We start from the raw sequence: 14,977 nt of genomic DNA on the forward strand, positions 1-14,977 counted from the left end.
TGTATCTTCATGACATTTTGATTTTGATATTCACCTTGTTTTTACTCAGAGTCTAGCCAATGCTGCTCATGTGTTTGAGTCCTTGGTAAAAGAAACGATTGAAAGAGGCAAGAACTTCAAGAGACATCTCCACGAGGCAGACCTTCCAATACTGGAAAACCAGATTGACTTTTTAGAGAACAGGTTCAGCCGGTAGGATCACAAATCAGTTTTTATTGTTAGCTTAGAAGTCTATGGTCTCTAACTATGGGATGTAACTTCTTGAAAAAGATATGACTAATCAGAAGTGATGCGGAAGCTATCAGTGAATAGTACTCCTTTGTTGTCATGTCTTTCAAAGCACCAAGAAAGTAATCATTGAGAGGGTGGAGTCCCTGGAAAAGACCATCAGCTCACGCCAAATCCTGCAGACAAGCACTGAGTCTACAGCACACTGGCTGGACAACCTGCAGGCACAGATTCAGGCCGCCACTATCCCATCTGGATCTAGTGTGCAGGATGCAGAGCAAAGTGTGCAGAAATTTGAGGCATGTTACAAATTAGTTGAATAATTTCCTCTAATATATTTCTTGTTCTTTGATTTATTTTTGTATTTTCTATGTTCGGAATATGGCTTCAACAAAAACTTTATGCAGAATTTTTTTTTTATATTCCTTGAAACATTCTTTCTTTATATTTCACACTACCATTAGACAGCTAACTATCACTATGTGCCTTGTATTTTTACTATGTAATGACATTTCTGTTTCACTGTAATTTGTTAACCTCATCAGTGAAACTTTTGTCCATTGGATTTATTCCTAGGACTTGGAGAAGTCTTTGGCTGATTATCAGCAAACGATGACAGAGCTCAGTAGCAACGTAGAGCCACTGCGTGCAGAAGGTCAAGTGAGTCAAGCTGATGCCATATTGCACCTTACATCACAGTATGAACTTCTCATTGACCGTGTGGTCAGTAGCAGGAAGAGGTTTCAAGCTGCTGTAGGGGTGCGCCAGCTACATCAGAAACAACTATCAGAACTGCACACAGCCTTGGAAGAAATGCAGAAGGAAATGGCATCAGTCTCTAAGTCAAGCCTTTCCATTCCAGAGCGTCTTCGGATATATAAGGTAATTTATTTCTTTGCATCTTATGTGCATGTTACTAAACATGTATCCCATCACATCCTACATATGTAGGTGTTTCACATTGGCTGTCAGAGTATGTGTGTGTATATCCTGTCACATATGTAGGTGTGTCAAATCGGCTGTCAGAGTGAGAATGCCTGTGAGCATGAGCATATGTCTGTGTATGTGCACATATTTGGCACATGTATCCAAAAACACAAAAAATGAAAAGGTAAATAAAACATAGAGCTAATTGCAAGCAATTTCAAAAAAGGAGTTTATCATCAACTATTACATTCATCACACTGTCACTGTAAATGAATCTGAAGTGCAACATATTTTTTTTAATTCCAAAAGGAACTTCAAGAAAAGTTGATATCTCTTCAACCAGAAGTAAATGTGGCTGAAGATCAAGCACAGCAAATTGCTGTTGACTGTCTTCCAGCAGATATGAAAGTTGTTTTTTCACAAGTGGAGACCATCAAAGAAGAATTTTCAGATCTCCGGTCTACATTAGACAAACGAATTGAACACTTTCAGCAGCTGCAACTCGAACGAGAAAGCTTTGAGGCTGCAATGAATGAGACCATCTCGTGGTTGGAAGAGAAAGAAGAAATCCTTGCCTCTCTCAGACCACTTCACCTGGATTCTGACAAGGTGGATCCTGTTCTGGAGAAACACAGGGTAAATCTTTTAAAGCTGTGTATGCAACAATGATTTTTTCCTTCTAATTGGGTAATGAGTTCAACTTCCCTGCTTTGGGCATCATTGAGATGGGAAGATTTTATTCTCTCCTCATGAGAACAACTCAGTAGTATCATTTAGTGGCTTCAGAGGCAATGAGCTGTAAGTACTTCCCCTTGTCTAGGGTATGTGAAAGGTGGACCACAAACCTTATTCCTCTGCCATCTTTTAGTTTTTCTGATAAATCAGATACCCAACACTGATTGCAGAGGTTTTTCTCCAGTCATCAGCAGAAGGAAACGTGAACCAACAATCTTGTGCAACAAGTCAAGTGTATTAATCAGAAGCCATGGAACCTCATTGCCAGCAATCTGTATTGTTTTTCAGATCATGTCAGGGGAAGCTGAAATGAGAATATCTCTCATAAAAGCAAAGGCCACGGAGGAGCTGACTCGTTTTCAGAACCTGCAGGAGCCAGTGCCTGAGGCTTTATCTGAAAAACTGCAGCAGATAGATGCTCTCAATCAGTCCATTCAGGTAAAGTGTAGCCATTAGAACCTACAGTTCTTGGTACACTTCAGACAGCAGGACAAGAACATATTTAGATAATTATAATTACACTTAAATGTAGGACAATCTTGAGTATCAGTTAATTTCCTTTTCATCATTATTATAGATTATAATCATGCCTAGTATAGCTTTAAATAATCATATCTTTGAATTTGAAATCATCCCTTTACAGTTTTCCTTTAATGATGTCAAATACATGCAGGAAGCAGTCAAGAAGAAGAACCAGTACCTACATGAGGCCAAGGCTGACCGCCAGCAGCTGGAGGCATCTATGCACCAGGTTGGTGACTGGCTACAGGGGGCCGAGGAGCTTCTGGACTCTGGCTACCATGGCCTTGACTACAGTAGCATAGACCAGACTCTTACAGAATTCAGTGTAAGTACTTAAAGTGACCTCAATCAAATTTTGTTTTGAGTCAGTTTTCTAGACATTTTCTGTGTAATTAAAAAAGATTTGTAACATTAAACAGATATGTAGCATTCGAAATGAAGCCACTGTATCGTCTCAATGGCTGGCTTAACAGTATTGTCACTAATGAAAGGAAGAAAGAAGAATGTGCTTGAAATATTTATTCATTCTTTGATGCATGAACATTTTATAGATTTTGTCATCACTGTTATGTATAATTATATAAACCATCCTAAACATCTTTTAGTAAATGCTTACATCTGCATAATTTTTTTGCCAGGATTTTTTCTCTGAAGCCAGTTTGTGTCAGGATGAAATGGAACAGGTGTCAGAGCTCTCAGACAAACTGTTTACTACACTGGATTCTAATGATACTCAGACTTTGCAACAGTCTTTGAGCAGTGTGTCCAAGCGCTTTTCTCACATCCTGGCTAGTTCTCAACAGAAACGGGAACAGTTGGAAAACAAAGCTGCACAGTGGCATAACTTTCAGGTCAGTTCCTCAATTTATTAAGTTTAACTGAATAAAAATTAGAAGCAAGACTTGTGCAAGATACCCAAAACATCTGCATCTGTGAAGAAGAATATGCTATATATCATGTAGACATCATCATTATTATTATTATTATTTAGTACAAGTTGTATTGAACGTGTAAGCAAAAAAGCATTATGTAGTTTTGTTTACTATCAAAACAGAGCTTTGTCTATCCCTTTGTCACTATGTTCAGGTATTCAAGTTGGAGTAATGTGGTTTATTTTAGGGTTTTGCAAGCATAAATATGATATCAGGGCTTATAATGAACTGATAATAAACGTTATTTGTATTTTTTTTCAGGAGAAGATGCAGGAGTTGGCATCAACACTGGATAAACTGGAGACTCAGTGGCAAGAAGTGGATGCTGCTACACTGACCAGTGCTCAGGACATAGATGCTCATCTAAAACCTCTCAGGGTACATTTATCTTGAACATTTGGTTAAAAAAATGAAACAATAAAACGGTATATCATTTAAAGGTGTCCTTTAATGTAGTTCATTCCTTGACCTGAGTGACTGCAGCTAGGGACATGAAGGCAAGGTGGTTGACAGCAACATCCATCATTGTAGTTTTTCTAGGAGCAGCAGGGTTAGGATGGCTAGATGGCACTGCTTTTAGGGGTTTTCTGATCTTCCATTCCACTTGCCTCTCTTTCTGCCTTGCGTTGTTGTGAAGCATCCTATGGCCAAATCTTGATGCCTTTTTTTCCTCTTGATTCTAGCAAGGACCAGCTTCTGGGAACTAGTTATATTATCCATTCTCCTATAGACATGGATGTTACTTGGGTTTTTTTTTGTCTATAAAATGTTTAGGAGGCTTCAAAAGCATGATCTCTTGAAAGCTTCACTCTTCTTCAAGGTCAGGGTCAGAAGAATGGAGACGACCAGACCGTTGTGGAGTTTTAGTTTGGTCTGTAAGCTGACAGTGCTTGTCCATATTGGTTACAGGAAAATGATTTCCAAGATTTATCCATCCAACACTTATCTTTCCTTTATGAAACACAAGCCTTCAGACATTGAAATGCATGTGTGTACAATTAAGAATATTGATGTGTGAAGGTTTATTTTTTCGCAAATGGTAGGGAGTTATTTATATCTGGGAACATTTTGTAATAAACTTAACCCAGCCATTGGCAAAAAGAAACTTAACTCCAATTCCCCCAACAGTTATTCAGTTCTATATTTATAAAATTATGTAATGTGATATAATCCTGTTTCAGACATTCAGTGCCATGCTGGAGGAAGAGAGACCAGTCATTGGTGCTGTTAATGAAATAGCTCGGTCTCTCACTCGCACTGCTAATTCAGAGAGTGCAAGCACTATTGATGCTGTGATATCCTCTCTTAACCAGCGCTGGAACACTCTGACATCTCAGACAGAAACCAAACTGTCAGCTTTTGAGGTAATTACAGAGCTAATCAGGGTGAATTATTTCTCTAAGAATGCATGAGCTCTAGGATTTTGTTTTAGATTAAAACTGTTGTGAGAAAGAAAATCAATATAAGGCTAAAGCCATTTGCCATATTTCTTTTCATTATTGAAATCCAGAATACTTCTCTCTTTAGATTTTAGGGAAAAAGGGGCATATCCCATCAAAATTATATGCATTCTGCACCCTAAGCACACTTAGATTTATAGAACACTACATCCAAATAATTATAAAAGATACATCATATATTTTTTTTCAAATATAAAACATGAGTATGGAAGGTATAATGTGTTTGGAAAGCATTGTGTGTCGGCAAAATGAGGTCATTTAAAATAATTTTCATGGTACTCTCAAAAGTCTACAAACACTATGCTCTGCACAGTATCACACCTATCATGCAAGTGTGCTCATTATATATTTGATATTTTTGATGACAATTTGAAAAGAACAAAACAAAGATAAGAATAAATGAATGTTAAATTTGAACATAAAAAAAAAAATCAATGAAATGTCAAGATCAGACAACTCAGTAAAATCAGGCAAAAAAATAGTATATTAAATATGCAAATAATAATTAGAAAACATAACATGCATAATAACTAAATTTCTTATAATGCATAATTGAAAACTTAAATTGTATTTACTTGTCCATTTCTCTGTTTATTGTTTTAATACATAATGAAATCTGGACTTAATAGTAGTTTCAGGGAATGAACATAAAAGAAATTAATCCATCTTTTCCTTAGTGACAAAGGAACAAGCGTCAAAGTGTGGCCTCGTGTACTTCGGATGAAAACACTTCATTGGTCTGATAGCAATGTCTTTCCTTTTGTCCTTTATGATTTTACTTTCTTGAAAGAGTATGCAATAAACTTTGTTTCATAAACTTTGTTTCAATTGAAGGAGCTACAAAGTCAGTGGCAAGAGTTCAGTGGCAGTCTTTGTGGAGCAGAGGATGTGCTACAGTCTGTTCAGGATACATTTCACACAGCCACACTGCTTGTGGACACAAATGCAGAGCTGGTGGAGCAGCTTGACTTGTTAAGGGTAAGCCTGACTTTTGACTATGTTTTCAAAGGACTTTTAGAACATTTTTAGTTGAAGATCTGTACCACTGTGGGCAGTGGCTGAAGTGATTAATATATATTTTTTTAAACATGCAGACTGCAAAAGACGATCTAGAAACCATAAAACCTCAGATGGAAAGGTTGCGGTGGTCTTGTGAAACTCTGCAGAAAGCACTTCCAAGTGCAGAAGCAAAGGTCACCCTTGAGGAACGTTTTATTAAACTGCAGGAAAACTATACTAGGTAAGTATCTTCAATTGGGAGGCTGAGACTATGAAGAGGTAGAGAATCCAAGTATGCAAGTAGCCATGAAATTATTAGTCAATAACAGCTAGTGTCATATAATATGTAGCAGGCCAAGTAATTTGTGTGTATCTTCATCAGCCATTTTATATGACTCGTATATTTAAATGAATAAAATTTTAAGAATCTTGTTTTAAAATATAGCTGTGCTTGAATTTATACTTGTTTCTAAAAAATGTGGATACAAACATTCTGTTCTGACTCTAGGCAGCAAGTTTTTGTGGAAGACAGCTTGAGTGAGAAGCAAGAGGAACTTGATAATCGTGAAAGTTTCCACAAAGAAGTATCTCAGACACAGTCATGGCTGAGTGACACTGAATCCAGTCTCCAGACCATGGATCCTGAGGCTGCAGATGTAGCTCACAGTCTAGAAAAAATCAAGGTAAAAAAAACAAGAGGATGTGAACATTTGTTCCTATTTTCATGCAGTTTGAGTGTGAAAAATTTCCTACAGATATTCAAAATAATCACTCTCATATAACCGAAATGCCAGTGTCATCATATTTAAACTTTTAGAAGATCTGACAGTTAAATAGATGTGATCTCATGTAATCATAGTTATCAAATGTTGTTGCTGTGTTGTATCATGTCCTTTCCCTTGCGGTTTATAATAAGCTGATGAAAATTGTCTGCATTCATGCTTGCATAAATATATGTGTGCAGATTTATCAGCGTGAGCTCAAAGTGCGAATGGAACAGATGCATTTACAGCAGGCAGCACAAGAGGCAAAGTATGGTGCAATAGGCCGAGAACTTCCTCAGGAAATATCCCAGCAACTGCAGGAGGTGTTTGCTCTTGAGAAAACTGTTGCCCACGCTCTGCATCAGAAAGAGGAAGAACTAGTGCACATACATCAAGACCGGGAGGAATATCAGGCCAGTCTCACTGCTGTCACTGCATGGCTGCAGCAAGCTAGTCAGCAGCTACAAGAGCGCATCATCAACCTTCCAGAGACACGCACAAGGCATCAGGTAAGCTCTAAATTCTATTGGGTCCTCCAAGCATGCAAATCTTTTATGAAAATTACAAAGAATTTCAACCCAAACCCAATGCAACTGTACAATTAGCTCATCTCATCAATCTTAGTATCCTTTCTCACAGTGACAAATAATATATTATTATTAATGCATGTTTGTGTGAGTCTGTTCTCTTTTTTCTGACTTGTTTCTGTCTCATGATAATAATGATATATATCTGCTGTTATGTTTTATCTGTTTGAATGTGTACTCTAGGCGTTTTTAATCTGTATTCAGAAAACAGTTGTAAAGTTCATTGAGTCTGCTGTACAGTGGAAAAATGCGCTGTATAAATTTGCATTATTATTATTGTAACCGACACGTCAGTCCCTGATGGCTACGTAGGTGAGGGATAGTTTAAAAGAAAGCAACAAAGATCAAATTTGCCGCACAACTATAGACTTTAATTATTCAGAGTTTCGCTCGGCGGCTGGCCTGCCGCCTCTCATTCTCACTTCCAAACCAAAAAGCCCTCCCTCAACTGTCAAGCTAGCCTACTTATACTATCTCCCGTCGAACGTTCCACGACCTTTCTCAGCCCCGTGGTTATCCCCGCCCTGTCTGGCCATGGTCTCCCCAAGTGGCTCAGGCAACTTCTTAACAATAGGTCTAGTCGCCAGAAGCCATGGGTGGGCAGTTCAAGGCTGGCTATTATGCACGTAGCCGGCGTGAAAAAGGAACAGTCCTGGGCGCCGTTCAACCCCTACCCTCTACAAAAAAATTACTTAGTGCACTACTAGAGTGCTACATTATTATTATTAAAACTAACTCCAGCAATGGCTTTCCTGATCTTGTACACCAGCTGTAAAATGTTTAATGGTGTGTACTTCATGTCATTTTGTTTTTTCGTCCTTTCTTTCTCCTTGCTGTTTATTATTTGTTTGGGGTGTAGATGAAAGAAGACATCCAATGTAACATTTTCATATAAGGGGTTAAAAAAAGTATAGTAAATTTTCTTGATTGTTTTATTCTGTCAGAAAGAAAAATGATAATTTTTATAGGTGGTAAGACCATACCAGTGGTTGAGATGGAGAGGCTGATTATTTACAGATGGTGCAAAGATTTGGGGTGAACCACAATCAGCACATGCTGTTAAAAATAATGTTAATAGTATATAAACTGTTTTACTCATACTTTTAATAGTATATGAACTGTTTTGCTAAATATGAACAGGGATTTATACTTTTTTTGATCAAAATCACAGCATGATTTATATAGTATGGTAAAATATGCATGGTGACAATATTTGCAGTTCTGATAGAATATGACAAGAATATGACATTTTGATTATGGCTACTTAAATTTGCTTTAAGCAGTCAGATTAAGAATATTCAAATAACAGCAATGAAATTTAAAGAGTTTATCAAATAATTTTATAATTTGTGCAGCAATGTCTAAGAATATTGATGTCCATGAAATAGGATGTATTGGAGATTATCTGTGCATTGATGAATCTACTAGAAATGAATCAGAGAATATTGTCCTTTACTGGAGCTTGCTTATTATGATGTTCCTTTTCATGCTTTGCTGCACATAGTGTAGACACATACCATTGCTGGTGCTACATTACACTGCTGTGCCAAAGACACAGTGTCATGCCTACAAATTATTATGGTCATAGGTCACACCTCTATTGTAACTGATATCTGTTATCTGAGTACACATTTTTGTTGAGGGCTTTCTGTTCTCATAATTGACTTCAATGACAAAACAGATAGATGTAGAATGTGCACAAAGAAGATTGAAGTTAACCAAGAAGTGGTGAACAAATGAATGCCAGTGAACCCTACTTCCCTCATTGCCACTTGAGCCAATCATTCTCCCTTCTAAGAATTCCTTTAAATAATTAATTTTGTTTCAGTGAATGTGAAAGAAATATTTATAATTATTATTCCACTCATACACAGAATACAGAATAATAATAGAAGTAAGCATTTGTGCACCATACCAGTACAAAACTACCATTATTTTTGTATGTTGCTTCACAAGTACACCAAGTATTGACTCTCGACATCTAGAAGTTCTCCAGTATATATAATGTACTCTACATGTTCAAAGCATGAAACTACAACTAGGAAAAACAAATGTTTGCATAAGTCTTGTCAAAAAGTACAAAGAATTTTGCAAAGCATTAAGCTCAGCCCAACAGTGAGGTGCCTTTCTGAATTTCTATTTAGACAGAACAGAAGCACAAGCTTATGTAGCGTGTGGCATTTTATCTCATTTGAAATGAATGAGACAGGAGCAGCAGTTAATAAACGACCCCCCCACTTCCCCCAGTGTACCACCTGCTGTGCCTAACCCACACCTCCACTGATCTCCCAAGTGGCATTGATCATGCCTCTTATGAAAGAAAGCCTCTACTGGCCTCAGCCATTCCTGTAGGGTTGCTGGACTTTAAAGGGGAATAGGGTAGGTGTCAGGTGGAGGGACTGCTAAGTGGCATGCGGGGGTGGGTGGTGGGTGGGCGGAGCTGGAGTTCCTGTTTCATTAAAGCAGGTCCTGCTTCACAGACAAGGTGCAAGCCTTGCATAAACAGCATAAATTAAAAACAACAGTTATCTTTTGACATTTTAAGCAGAATAATCCCCCAAACCTCTGGCCCACCTCCAAAAACAAAACAGTAAAACAAACCACCAGAACCCATTTGAACACATATACTAATGGTAATATGTTAAGTACTTTCTAGGTTGACAGCCAGTCAAGTGTTCACTCTCAGAAGGGGTCCCAGCCAACCCTATTACCTACCTGTCATTCTGGGTACTATTTCGACAATTGTCAGAAGGCAGGTTAGTAGGGCTGAACTGAATACCTGGGGTCTATAGTCTTCCCCTGGTAGGGTGCAACAGGGTTTAGGACAATATCCAAAAAGCTTTAATATGAATTTCAATTACCCTGGCCCTGTGGCCATTAAGCAGAGAATTAAGTAAATGGCATACCAGCAGTGCCTCTTACTCTCTTCTCCTTTTCTTTCAGAAGGTGGTACATGAAACATTCAAATAAGTTTGTGAATAAAGGAAAGCTTTTCATGTAATATTGGGCTTCTTCACCCATATAACTGGTACCAAGATGTTATCACCATTGACTCCTGTTATCATAATTCAGTATACAAATGACTGGGGCCTAGTTCTTTTAAAGGAGGAAATTTGACTGCTTGTTTTCTTTGTGAAATCAGATGATCATGTTATTTGCCTCTTAAAATTGTTCTAAATTCTTCAGCAGTGTGCCTTTACCATAAGCCATTCATGCTGATCTGTTTGGTGGGGGCCGGACCTATTGTAAACTCTGGAATAGTCCACAATGCACTCTTTGTTCAGTATTATCTGGTTTGCCCCCATGTTCTGGATGGCTGAATAAGATCGTCTTTCAGATGACTTTCACTGTAATTGCTTTACGGCTGTGTAAAACACCCTACTGCTGGTCACCTTAAAATGCAAAAATGTTAAAAGAGGGATACCTGGTTTTCCATGACTTGTGAAAGAATTGTCTGTACATGTATAGCACAGGCAAGAGTAAAGAGAGCACTAACACTTAGGTGTCATGAAAGCTTGGATTTCATCACTGCAGTCTTGAACATATTTACAATGCCAGTATCAGCCATGGAGAATATTGTATTTGGATTTTTTTTTTCAGTGAATCACTAACATACGGATGGCAAAGAGATGTTTATTCTTTGACCTTTGCCAGTCCTTGACTAGCCAGACTCTTAAGAAAAATCCAGTGGGTTTTAACTTTTTTTTTTGTCCAATACCCAGTTTTATTTATCTTTAAAACAGAGGGGTGCTACTGAAAGTGTAAGCTTATATCATTTTCACTTTACAGTTTGACTTTAAAGGTTATGTATAGCAAGTTTTAAATATTTTTTATTTTTTTAATTTGTGCAGAACTAATTATTATAAAACGTTTTTGGACACAGAACTTTAAGATCAGGTCTAGTTCTTTGTTGTGGTCTTAACAAGTGTACTGCTGATTATCAGGAGCATTCACTGATTTCTTTCAGGAGACCTGTAGTCTGTAAGGTGAGCAAGTGCCATGGCTTTGAATTTGAGATTGTTGTGCAGTTATAATGCAGCATGCTTCACATTGCTTTGGAAGGGTGGCTTGAACTGTAGGGGATGGGGGTGAGACTAGAGACCTGTCGCCTGCCCTCGGATTTTCTCCAGCATTATTAGGTGACCTTCCATCTGGTGTTGCTTAGCTACCTGTATGCCACTTTGACATGGTGCCAAGGCGGGACAGATAGATGACAGATAAGCCACCGCAAAGTACAAAGTGTTTAAAACAAATCAGTAGTGGCTATAAAGGTGACCAAAGAACATCCATAATACCCATGCATTCTGTAGTCACCTAGCCTATTGGCAGTGTGGGACAAGAAATAGCACACTTTCTTTCAGGAAGTTCTTTTTGCAAGAGAAAGCTTTGAATTAAACTTTCCAAGCAAAACAAGGAGTTTTCTTTTTAACACTCAAGCCTGTGTGGAAGCACAGGTTTCAACTTGTTAAGGGTTTGTGCATGCTGTTGGTCTAAAAGGTGAGTGGCACCTGTTCCCGGCACTACTGCCCATTTATAGTTGGCGGCCTGTGAGTGCAGTGTGACGGTGAGCGCTTGTGAACCTTGGTTTTAATAGTCTTTGTAGTTTGTGGCTTGCCAGCTAAACTAGATCACACACAAGAACTAGAGACATCTATAACGGGTGCCATCCCCTTCAAATGTCATCTTCATGAGATGCTTTATTTAAATGTTCTCTTCTTGAAAGTACTAAATTTTAAACTAGCTTTACCTTCATTTTAAATTTTTCATTATTTTTTGAAAATTTTCAGTTCAGTTGATGGCATGTCCTGAAATAATTTTTTTGTGATTTTGCACGTGGTATTTAAACTAGCATTTTCCTGTAATGTATATATAATTTTTGGCATAAATCTTACTTAAGGATATAGAATAAATTAGTCATTGTTTTTCAATGAGCAAAATGGTAAAAAAAACAAAAACAAACTGTACAGCATTGAAAGTTGTTTTGGATTATTTCTTGATAAAACCTTTTCTCCTGGGTGTTTGCAGGAACTGCTGTCCCACTTTGATGAGTTCAAGCAAAACTTAGACAAATTACGCACCAAAGGCAGTGACATTATTCAACATACTTCAGATCAGGGTGAAAAGCATAGTGTCCAAAAAACTATTGCAGTCATCAACCGTCAGTGGCTGTCACTGCAGGCCCAGACAGCAGACCGTACTCAGGAACTGACAGAAGCAGCAGATTTGGCCCATGCTGTGGATGATGTAGCTAGCAGTGTGTACACCTGGGTCACTCAAGCAGAGACAGTTTTGTCTTCACACCTCGACTGGTCAGATTTTGACAGTGTTAGAGACCAGCTTAAGTCTCACAGGGTATGTGTCTGAAAATGTGCATTTATATTTGTTAAAGGCATTTTCCTACAAATGTTGTGGGATATTTTGTGTGCATATTTGTGGACAAGGGAAAGTATTCAAATCTGTTCATGTGAAAGCATGTGTGTGTGTGTGAGAGAGAGAATTAAGAATAGTGCATGAAAAATGCTTCAATTTAAAAAAAAATTCCGACAGAATAATACCACAAAATCATTATTACAAAAAAACATTAGGGACAAAGTTTAGTTATAGAAATGCCTTTAGGTTTTCCTTAATAATCCTTGAAAAACAACTTCCTTGTCAGCCTCTCATTTTCTTGTGTGTTCTGAATGCCATAATGAGAAAATAAGAGGAGAGTATTCTATTGGCAAACATAAAAAGACCAAGAGGATGGTAGGTTAATGACTGAGGGATGATAGGTTAATGACATAGTGCACATAGATCGAGAAGTATAAAGATTCCTGTTACACAAGGAGATGCATGCAAATACACATTAGGAATATCAGTGTTATATTAGGATGCAATTTTTGTTTAGCTCAGCACAAGATATTACTTCTCAAAATTGGTGAATAAGATCATCATTCATGAGGTACCTACAAACAAAATTATCCACATAGGTCAAACTTGTAACTCATAAATTTCCAAGGATATGTAGGATATGATCCAAGCTTTTCCCTTTGGTTGTACCCTTGACATCATAAATATAACCATCTACACTTGTGATGTCTGTGTAATCTACTTCTTTCTTTGCTGTGAAGTGTTTTGAAAGCAAACTTCTTGAGAATGCTGGGCTCAGGTTTTGGGAAACAGCTTAACTTGTCATTTGAAAAAAAAGAATTTGCACTCCACTAGACCCTTTAACCATTTTATTACTGCACCTACCTAGCAGCCACTGTTAACTTAGGACAAATGTTTTGCTTCTCAGCGCCTGGTCAAGGAGGTGGATCAGAATGAAGACAGGCTGATTGCCTTGAATGCTATGGTCAAACAGCTGGACCAGGTCTGTGACACGACTGCCTCCATGGCTGCCATCACAGCACTTAGACAGCGGGTTCAGCAAGTGTCAGACAGTGGATCCACACGTCTCAGCATGCTCGAAGATGCTAATAAGAAAATGGAGGACTATGATAAAGAGATTGCTGAGCTGACACGATGGATGGAGGAAACGCGCACCCACATGAGTATGCGTGATACAACACATGACTTAAAGGAACAGCTTGCTGTTCAGGAGGTGAGTCTTTTCATTATCAGCTGACTACATGGCATCATATGACACTACTTTGTTTAAAACCAATAGTTTGTGTGCATAAGGAATCAATACACAGTAAAACTGTGGTATGGTTTTACAGCTACTGAAATATTGCTAGAAATAATTTACTGGATATGGAGATTTAACATTTTTTTCGTTTTTATAAGTTAGCATATAGCTTGTTCTTTAAAATTGTTTCACATCAACTTAGTGCTTATGTTTAGTTTTTGTAAAGTTTTTTTTTTTTAAATTACACTGTTGTTAAAATGAGTCAAAACTTTGAATTTTCAGTGGAAAGCTGAATTGCATAAACTTGAGGTATTTGTTCATGTGTTTTACTTTGGATTCTTTTCCCTAAATCCTCTGCATTTACTGTCAGAGCATTTCAAGGGACACAATGGGTGCAGTGCTTGTAAGAAAATAAGAAAGACATTTTATTGTGGGATCTGCAGGACAGAGAGCATAAAATATGCTTTTTCGTGCCTTGCTGCTTTTCAGCATGCAAGGATTGTTTTTGACAATACATTCTTTCCGTTTTAATACTAGACTCCCTTTGCAAAATGCTTTGACTGTATTTGATCGTAGGATATAGCTTGCTACAGGTGCCTGTCCAAACTATTTTTTTATATAAATAAAGCTCATTAAGTTGAATTTTTAAAATTAGTTGGCATGCTTTGGTTTAAAATAGTTTTGTTACCCCAACAGCCTGCCAGTAGAGGCCAGTAAACTGATATTATGCAAGATGACGATGAGATAAAGCCCTAAGTCCACAGTTCAGTTACTCTTTAAAATTTTTTTTTCTTATTCTGTATCTTAGTGTTAGATACATTTTAATGGCACTGTTTCCTTATTCTCTCCCAGACTACTGCTTCAGGAAGCATAGAATGAGACAATAAGAAAAGCATTCCTAGAGTGTAGTGATTTTCAACTTCTATTTTTCTCTGCTGGCATAAGCTAGCATTTCCTATTTGCTTTTAATTGCTTTTCAATTAGAGACTTCAGTGGTAGATTGTAGAGTGCTAGACATATTGCTTTTTATTTTCTTATTTTGTTTTTTAAAAGCTAGCAGTGGTTCAGAGTGATTCAGCTGGTAAGATTCTTTATGAAAACTGTTGGGTCAAAACCAAAGTTTTTCACAACAGCATAACACGCACACTATTTTATGATCATTATTAACCAAACATCTGTTTAGTAGTAAACCTTTGGCACTGTAGAGTTCTTG

The 14,977-nt window shown here is 37.6% G+C and overlaps 1 protein-coding gene across 1 annotated transcript in view; it reads left to right on the forward strand.

Annotated features, from left to right (window-relative positions):
- The first annotated feature begins 46 nt into the window (after window positions 1-46).
- LOC112570021 (nesprin-1-like) overlaps window positions 47-14,977 on the forward strand; it is a 44,008-nt gene continuing 29,077 nt past the window's right edge. Inside the window, exons 1-16 of the mRNA XM_025248201.1 lie at window positions 47-192; window positions 341-527; window positions 805-1,110; window positions 1,465-1,791; window positions 2,179-2,328; window positions 2,564-2,737; window positions 3,051-3,263; window positions 3,606-3,722; window positions 4,526-4,708; window positions 5,639-5,782; window positions 5,899-6,044; window positions 6,312-6,486; window positions 6,768-7,076; window positions 12,180-12,506; window positions 13,432-13,737; window positions 14,047-14,073. Coding sequence (XP_025103986.1) covers window positions 841-1,110; window positions 1,465-1,791; window positions 2,179-2,328; window positions 2,564-2,737; window positions 3,051-3,263; window positions 3,606-3,722; window positions 4,526-4,708; window positions 5,639-5,782; window positions 5,899-6,044; window positions 6,312-6,486; window positions 6,768-7,076; window positions 12,180-12,506; window positions 13,432-13,737; window positions 14,047-14,073 — 2,868 coding nt within the window. The 5' untranslated portion in view covers window positions 47-192; window positions 341-527; window positions 805-840. The remainder of the gene's footprint in view (window positions 193-340; window positions 528-804; window positions 1,111-1,464; window positions 1,792-2,178; window positions 2,329-2,563; window positions 2,738-3,050; window positions 3,264-3,605; window positions 3,723-4,525; window positions 4,709-5,638; window positions 5,783-5,898; window positions 6,045-6,311; window positions 6,487-6,767; window positions 7,077-12,179; window positions 12,507-13,431; window positions 13,738-14,046; window positions 14,074-14,977) is intronic.

The sequence above is a fragment of the Pomacea canaliculata genome, linkage group LG8 (assembly GCF_003073045.1).
Source record: "Pomacea canaliculata isolate SZHN2017 linkage group LG8, ASM307304v1, whole genome shotgun sequence".
NCBI classification, from domain to species: Eukaryota; Metazoa; Mollusca; class Gastropoda; order Architaenioglossa; family Ampullariidae; genus Pomacea; species Pomacea canaliculata.